Source organism: Tachysurus vachellii, chromosome 21 (assembly GCF_030014155.1).
Source record: "Tachysurus vachellii isolate PV-2020 chromosome 21, HZAU_Pvac_v1, whole genome shotgun sequence".
NCBI classification, from domain to species: domain Eukaryota; kingdom Metazoa; phylum Chordata; class Actinopteri; order Siluriformes; family Bagridae; genus Tachysurus; species Tachysurus vachellii.
In genome coordinates this window covers 16,172,604-16,181,538 of record NC_083480.1, presented here as the reverse complement: position 1 = coordinate 16,181,538, position 8,935 = coordinate 16,172,604, and the positions used below count along the sequence as shown (strand labels likewise).

Genomic DNA, 8,935 nt, shown 5'->3' with positions numbered 1-8,935 from the left:
CTCTCTGTCTGTCTCTCTCTCTCTCTCTCGCTCTGTCTCTCTCTCTCTCTCTCTCTGTCTCTCTCTCTCTCTCTCTCTCTCTCTCTCTCTCTCTCTCTCTCTCTCTGAAGGCTGGATCCAGGTTGCATTGTGAAGATACTGTGCTGTATGGCTACATGTGCCGTTTTGGATCACACTCCGGTACTAAAGAGGGTCTAGTACGCGCGGTAACTATGGCAACCTGTGGAGGCGCACTACTTTGATAAGCATCCTTCCCCTACTTCCCTCCTGCTAAAGAATGGATTTCTGTTGAGTGACACGAGAGAGAGAGAGAGAGAGAGAGAGAGAGAGAGAGAGAGAGAGAGAGAGAGAATGTGTTTATGCTTCGGGGTGGTAACCGGTTCAAGTAGTGATGCTCCAGCAAACAGCCATCACGCGTTTCACGCACTCGGTGTTTCCAGATTAGGGGATTCCCTTCTTGCCAAGGCAGGCTTATAGGCTTGCGTAGCTCTGCCACACTTGGATACAGTTTGGACTGGTGTACAACGATTTTAGGGGATAAAAGCAATCTGGCAACCGGTGGAAACTGAACGGTGCGCAGCAGAGAAATGGACTCGGGAATGCAGCGTGAAAACAAAAAAAAAAGTGAACTGGTGAAGTGAGCTGGGCTGTGCTTGTGTAACTCTGGTCATCGTGGTGTGTGCGTGTGCGAGAGAGAGAGAGAGAGAGAGAGAGAGAGAGGCTCGGCGGTGCGCCATGGTGGAGCTGGAGAAGGAGGTGCTGCCGCTGCCGCCGCGCTACCGATTCAGAGACCTGTTGCTCGGAGACTGGCAGACTGACGACAGGTAGGAAACTTTACCACCACCAACACCAACACCACGAGTTAACAAGGGTCCTAGGGGGTAGAAGTGTGTGTGTGTGTGCGTGTGTGTGTGTGTGTGAGGAGGGAGTGTCTACCAAACCTCCCAAATCATCTCGAAAGAAGACTCTTCTGTTATTATTATTATTATTATTATTATTATTATTATTATTTTAATCATCATCATCATCATCATCATCATCAAGAAAATAATGCCCAACTCTGATGTTAGTGGTTTTAACCCTCTTAAAGCCCTGTTTATAGGTAAAACTCTAAATCCCCACAGAACCTCTGAGGATCCAGGCACGAGGTAGATTTTACTGTATCCGCTTGTACAAATTAAATCTGGAACCCTCAATTTTTTGTTTCCCAGGTAGAATTTGTAAATATTAAATGAAAGGACAGAAGTTTAAGGGTTCTTTGAAAAGTTTTGAGGTTATTACTTAATTCTTCTCTGATAGAAGACCATTCTGTAGTACAGTTCTATAGTACAGTTCAGAACAATTAATATCTTGCCTGACAGTCGAGCGAAACTATGCTCTAGATTTATCCTGTTTTAGGAAAAGGTTTCAGTTAGGGGTTCTATGTAGATCCATTTTAGGTCAAGATACAACGGTACAAAGAACCCTGTTTATGTGTCTGTTGTAGGGTTCTAGATGTACATTTTAAGGGTTTTCATGAAAAACATTTCACATTTCAAGTAAAGGTTTTAAGTAGAACCCTGACTTGTTCTCAGGTAGCTAAGAACCATAAATACCCCCAACAACCCCCGAGAAAACTCTATTATTTTGTACAAAATTTCACAGGGAACCCAAAATAAATAACTTCATAATGTGGTTGTGTTTGGAGTCGCTCTAGTGCACGGTTCTGTCTAGAGGCTTTAAGTGTTTAAGGGGTTATTAGTTTTCTAGAACCTTCTCTTTAGGGTTCTGTATAAATCCTTTAAGGGTTCCCCTCAATAAATATCATAAACCATTTATTTGAATCATTCATTCATTCATTTTGTACCACTTATCTGAACTACCTCGGGTCACGGGGAGCCTGTGCCTATCTCAAGCGTCATCGGGCATCAAGGCAGGATACACCCTGGACGGAGTGCCAACCCATCGCAGGGCACACACACACACTCTTTCATTCACTCACGCAATCATACACTACGGACAATTTTCCAGAGATGCCAATCAACCTACCATGCATGTCTTTGGACCGGGGGAGGAAACAGGAGTACCCGGAGGAAACCCCCGAGGCACGGGGAGAACATGCAAACTCCACACACACAAGGTGGAGGTGGAAATCGAACCCCCAACCCTGGAGGTGTGAGGCGAACGTGCTAACCACTAAGCCACCGTGCCCCCTTTATTTGAATCAGTTATTTTAAATATTTTATTTAGGTTAATATGTATACTATTATACTTTGTTTTCTATAATAACACACACACACACACACACACTTTAAATACATTCCTTTTTGCCCTTGTACACATGATTAATTGATCACCTAGATGTACTCACAGGAACCTGAATCTAGAAAAGTGAGGCATATTTAAACAGGAAGTGATGTCGTCCCCCCATATTTTTTTCTTTCTTAGTGGTGATAATGGGGTAATAAATCAAGCTGAGCTTGGAGGCTGGTGAACTAACTTTGTGTGTGTGTATGTGCGTGTGTGTGTGTGTGTACTGTATGTGCGTGTGTGTGTGTGTGTGTGTATGTGTGTGTGTGTGTGTGTGTGTGTATGTGATGAAATCTGCACATTAAGCACTTTCCCTAAATCCAGGTGTACTTCCTGTTTGTGTTACGCAGCCGGTGCTTGCCGGTGTTCAGCTGGACACGTGTTGAGTCTGATCTACACGATTATTCAGCACCGTGACATCAACCTGACATTAGATCACTGATCTGAGGAAAGCTGAGTGTTCTTGTTGTTCTTCTTCCACAGTGCTGTTTGGTTTTGAGAAGATAACTTTCTGCAGGAAAACATTCCTGCACATTAAAAAATGTGTTTGTAGTTTTCTGGGTTGCACATTGGTTCAGCAGGAAGCTCCTGGGTTGCTGAATTAATCTTAATCTCAGGTCTGTCAGGAGGTTTGCAGATTCTCCCTGGGTTTCTTTAGCGTTCTGCGGTTTTCTCTCATCTCCCAAAGGAGATTCGATGGCTCTTAATTGTCCCTGTGTTTGTCTGCATGGTGTGATGGACTGGCATGTTGTCCAGGAATGTGCAGTATTTCCCACTATTACACGGCGTTCCTGGGATAGACCACGGATCAGCTCGGGACAGATGCTTTGGAGACGGATGCCAGTGCAGAGAAATCCTTTTGTTTGATTTGAGAGGCTTCAGAAAATAAAACATCCAAATTTCCAGTAAGGAGTCAAACGTAGTGAGCAGCGATAGTGAGCTCCATATTTTTCGAGGTGCATTGTGGGACACAGAGAGAGAGAGAGAGAGAGAGAGAGAGAGAGAACCCTTAAAATGGCTGACTCCCTGATCAGTGCCCTGACTAGTGAACTAGGGAGCTGATTGAGACACAGCCTAAAATATTAGCACTCATCGTACATAAACGCGGCTCAGGTTCTCTCAAGCTTTTTTTTAAGACGGTCTGACGAGAGCATCAGTGGTCTGAAAGCAATGTTGATAATTTGTTATTAAAGGAGACGTTTGTTAATCTCCACTGCTGCCTGCGAAGTGAAATGAAATTGTGGGTGGAAACTACTTGAATTGTCATGGATGCAGTATTTCCTAGCTGTGAAGGATGAAAAGATCTGTATCAGAAAGTTCTTTACTACTTCAGACTCACGTTAGTTAAGCGTGTCGATTTTAAACTGCCTTCAACAAAGCGCTTTAGGATCGATTCGACCTCCGATCGAACTCCTGTCGGCCTGCGAACGCTGACTGGAAGTGTACGAATGGCCGGGAATGACCTGCAGACAAAGGAGCTTTTCTCTGAATAAGAAACTGTTGATCACACATCTGGATTATCTTCCACACCTGACAGCGTCTTGCTAAAGATCTGGACTCGCTTTGCACGCGAAACACCTCAGTCCTGTGAAATCTCAGATCTGAGCTGTGATATTATTACTCATCTTATCTGTCAGATTAAGACGTACAACTCATTCCTGCACGGTGCACAGACGCCTCCTGTTGACCTTTTCAGATGTATTAAGGGTAGCAATTAATATCTATGTGTGTGTGTGTGTGTGTGTGAGAGAGAGACACAGTGAGGGCACCATGCCAAGATGTCTGGTCTTCTGCTTCTCGTCTCTGTGAATCTAGAGCTGTCAGAAATCAGGATTTAAAGTCAGGGTTAGCGATATGACAGGATTGATGATAGGATATCGATATTATGTTAAAGGTGGGGTCTCCGTTGTTTGAAAGCCAATGTTGACATATAAAATCACCAAAACAAACACGCCCCTAACCCAAAGGGGTCCCACCCCTGTATTGATAGCTCCGCCCACACATACATACGTAACCCAGGCAACTAACCGAAAGAAACATGTCTTTATCATAGCTGAAGGGAAGAACAATACGATTGTAGATAAACAAACAAACAAAAATGACACACAAGCATAATCATGTAAAGGACAAAGGCATATATTAGTTCTGTGTAACAAAACAAAACCAACGTTACTCACCTATCGAGAAGGAAAAAAGCGCCTCGGCGTCTTAAGTAAAGTTGGTCACATATTCACAGATTGGAGTTTCCCGAGTCAATAACTCCTGAGCTAAACGCTGTTACTACACAAAACACGGTTGTAGCTGCGTCTCTACATTACTACGATAGAAAAGAGGTGTTATTTGTGTAGTAACAGCGTTTAGCTCAGGAGTTATTGACTCAGGAAACTCCAATCTGTGAATGTGACCAACTTCCTGCTCCTTCAGTTCTCTCCAGCGCTGGAAAGCTGATCCTATATTAACACGTCCTACTTCTTACCTTATCGTAAGCCTTTCTTCTCTTTCTTTCTTTGTTTTTATCCTCCATGTCAATGTTAAAACCGTTTTCTGCTAATGTCACACATGCGCACTGAACACTCTCTCTGCCCATATTGACAAGACCCGCCCCTTTCTGCTCATTGGCTACACGTTTTTGTTTTTGTTTTGTTTGTCGTCCCGACTCAGTTTTCTGAAGCATTTCTCAAACAACGGAGACCCCACCTTTAAATTACGTCGCGGCGTGCTTTACTGAGAACGTGACGTTAGAGTATTGTTAGTGCTTTCGTAACACTCAGAATCTCTGTGGTTTCTGACTGGAAAAAGTTGCTGATGTCTGATTATGGGACAAATGTTTTATTTCTTAAGAATGTAGAATTTGTGTATTTCATGCTGGTATTTTTCCCTTACATTGTTCATTAACCAAAATTGTTTAACACCTGTAATGTGTTACGTTTGTCTTTTTTTCTGTTCTCTTTCTCTGTTTTCTTTGTCGTTCTTCTTCACTTGATTCCTCCTCCTCTTTTACGTCTTTGCCGATACGCCACCACTCCGCTGGGGCTAAAGCTAAATATCATATTGCAAATTGTAAAAAAGTCCATCAAATGCCATCAGTGCTTGTGATCTAATGCATTTCCTTCACCTCCGGTACAACAAAATGCTGTTATTTACATATCCTAGGTGTAGTAAGATGTGAGTCAGAGCACAGGGTCAGGCTTTAATGGGTTTCTCACAGTCCTGGGTTATGACCTAGCCTGCTTCTGGCGTATAAGTGGAGCTGTAGGATGGAGCTAAGGCGTATTATTCGTCCCTGGGGAGAGAAACTCATAACATCAAGTACATCAAGTAGCTCTGTTTACGAAGGTGCCACCTCCCATGAAGAGAAAAATGACAAAAACAATCCCACGTCTGCTTCAGTGCTTTTTTCTCGCTGGATTTTCTCCTCTCTTGCTATGTCTGATGTTTGATTCATTTGTGAAAAATAGAGCGAGAGCGAGAGAGAGAGAGAGAAGCTGGATGTTTGCCATCTTGCTAATCGTGATGGACAGGTCCATTCGGGGACAAGAGTCCGGAGAAACTCATCCCACATGTTGCTTGTTTCTCAGCCATGTTATTCTCTAGTGAACGCTCGTTTCCTTCATCCCACGCACACACACTCCACTGCTACATGCCCACACACACATACACACACACACACACACACACACACACACACACACACATGCACCTACGCATTCACACATGCAGGGATTGAAGCTCACATTCATGAAGCTTTCCTCTTCTGTTCCTTCACCATCGCTCGGAGCCTGACCTTCATCCGTGAGCTGAAGTGGCCCGCAGGCGGCAGCTCGACTCATTTAATCCCTGATCACAAAAAACCCTTCATCATTGGGAGTAAAGTCTCCGCTCCTCATCTCACACATGTTGTTTTTTTGTCTTTGTGAGGACCTTCCATTAAACAGCTGTAGCTGTGTGCATACCTAACCCTGACCTCAGCCTTTACCTTAACATCGCTGAACAACAAAAAAAAAGAATCATTTCGGATCTTAAGATTTTTTTTTCATTTCCTAGAAATTGACACTCTTTGTAAGGACCAAGGATGATTGTGAGGACACTTGACACTGTCCTATCATTGTGAGCACATTTGACACATCGTTATATAGACTTTATATCATTAGTGAGGACATTTGACATTATGAAAACTGCTGGGAAGAATTTTGACACCTCCTTATTATTGTAAGGACATTTGGCGTTATCCAATCTTTGTGAAGACCTTTTGATTGTGAAGACTTTTGACCGGTCTGTTACGGTACGTTCGTAAAACATCGTTTTCATTCTGACATGAGCAGAAAGTGGGAAGTCCTGATTTCTAAAGTTGGACGGTCTGTAGCTAGCTTGTCTGGACATCGCACAAGCCAGGCACTACCAATAAAACCAAGGCAACTGAAGATAAGAACGGCCTTCGGTGACCAGCACAGAAGGACTTCTGTAAAAAACCAAACAAATCAGTGTGAGTGCAGTACAAAACCCAGAGCAAAGCACTTTCATCTCAAGCACTTCCTTTCTCTGTTGAGCACTTTGCCAGCTGGTCCATTAGCTGGCCTGCGTTTGTGTGGCAGATGCTGGAGAACCTCTCGGTCCTCAGCATCCACCAACCGCATGCAGAGGTGGACTATACTGAAGTCGTAAATGACTCTGATGTCTTGGGCTAATGTGATTTGCCAAACGAGCTGCAGAAGGATTGTTTTTCCTTGGTGTGATTTGGTGTTATGTAGATTGAACCTTTGGTGGTTTTTATTAGCAGTTTGTACAGGAATAATTGTTGTTGTGCAAATATGCATCCATCCATCCATCCATCCATCCATCCATCTATCCATCCCTTCATTTTCTGTTCCACTGAGGCTGGAGTGTATGCCAGGGGACTCAGGGCACAAGGCTGGAGACACCCTGGACAGGGTACAAACACATCATAGTTCAGAATCATACACACAATCTTTGGACTGAAGAAGGAAACCCTGGTATCCAGAGGAAACCCCTGAAGCACAGTGAGAACATGCAAACTCCAGAGGCGCAGCCGAGAATTGACCCCCTTTTAAGGTGCCCGAGAAGTGCAAAACACGTTAACAAATCTGAAAACAAATTAAAAAATCCGAAAACAAATTAAAAAATCCGAAAACACATTAACAAATCCGAAAACAAATTAAAAAATCCGCAAACACATTAACAAATCCGAGAACACATTAATAAATCCGAAAACACATTAACAAATCCGAAAACACATTAACAAATCCGAGAACAAATTAACAAATCCGAAAACAAATTAACAAATCCGAAAACACACTAACAAATCCGAAAACAAATTAAGAAATCTGAAAAGACATTAACAAATCTGAAAACAAATTAACAAATCCGAAAACAAATTAACAAATCCGAAAACACATTAACAAATCCGAGAACAAATTAACAAATCCGAAAACACATTAACAAATCCGAAAACACATTAACAAATCTGAGAACAAATTAACAAATCCAAAAACACATTAACAAATCCGAGAACAAATTAACAAATCCGAAAACAAATTAAGAAATCTGAAAAGACATTAACAAATCTGAAAACAAATTAACAAATCCGAAAACACACTAACAAATCCGAAAACAAATTAAGAAATCCGAAAACACAACGACAAGTCAGACAACCCGGAAGAGGTTGGTATAGTGTGTGAATGGACACTTACCGGTCATTGGACAGGACACCTGTCACTCAAGATATACAGGTGAATGAAAGGTGTCTCGTCCGATGATCGGTAAGTTTCCATTCACATTTCGGATTTGTTAATGTGTTCAGATGTTACACACTCAGATCTATGTGAGGTCGTGGTGAGGTCACTGCTTACATCACATCAACAGCTTTAAAGACATTACAACAATGATCTCTTTTTGCTTGAGTTCCTTAAAGTTACCACAACTTTGCTTTTCTGGCTACTCCAGACAGCCGAATTTCACCAAGTTGGATATGCGTACAAATCTGACGTGTTAAAAAAAACTTTCTCATTTTCAAACCTCCGTATAATCCATTTGGAACCTCAGATAACCAAACAGCTCCCTTCAGTGTCCGCTAATCTTTTCCAGGCTGTGAAAAGAGCTACGGCACTAAATCTCACTATAAAAAAGTCTATGAGTGACACGGGAGCTCAGCTTTAGGACTAACTTGGATTTTTCACCTCTGTTCGCTATCGCTGCAGAATCACGAGCTCGTCAGGCGCATGAGAATATTGATCGATGTCTATTGGTCTCGGTGGACATCAGGCTGTCTAACTGCAGGCTCTCTCTTGCTCTCTCTCTCTCTCTCTTTCTCTCTTTCTCTCTCTCATCATTCTGAGCCACCTGTTGCAGAAACATTGCTGGTGGGATTGTGGCCTCCTGGACAACACGCCACTCTCAGAGGTTGTGTTTGAACATAGTTCAGGATTCTCGTACAAATGAAATCCTTTGGTCTATTGACAGAAATGTTTTATTGACCGTCGCTAACCGCGACTCCGGCTACTCGATCATCCTTCTTGTTTCCATTTTGTCCTTCGTTTCTCTCTTTCTCTCTCCTCTCCATTTTATCACAGTCGACCTACCGGTAGAAAGCCTCTGTGGTCCTCTCATAAATCACGCCGTGTCGTCACCA

At 42.8% G+C, this 8,935-nt stretch overlaps 1 protein-coding gene across 3 annotated transcripts in view; it reads left to right on the top strand.

Moving 5' to 3' along the window:
• Window positions 1-669: 669 nt before the first annotated feature.
• Window positions 670-8,935, top strand: part of LOC132837524 (potassium channel subfamily T member 2) — a 97,892-nt gene continuing 89,626 nt past the window's right edge. For 2 of the 3 annotated variants that reach the window (XM_060857238.1, XM_060857240.1), the window contains exon 1: window positions 671-824. In XM_060857238.1, coding sequence (XP_060713221.1) covers window positions 736-824 — 89 coding nt within the window. In that variant the 5' untranslated portion in view covers window positions 671-735. Of the gene's footprint in view, window positions 825-8,935 lie in introns of all 3 variants that reach the window. The other variant, XM_060857239.1, reaches the window with a different exon arrangement.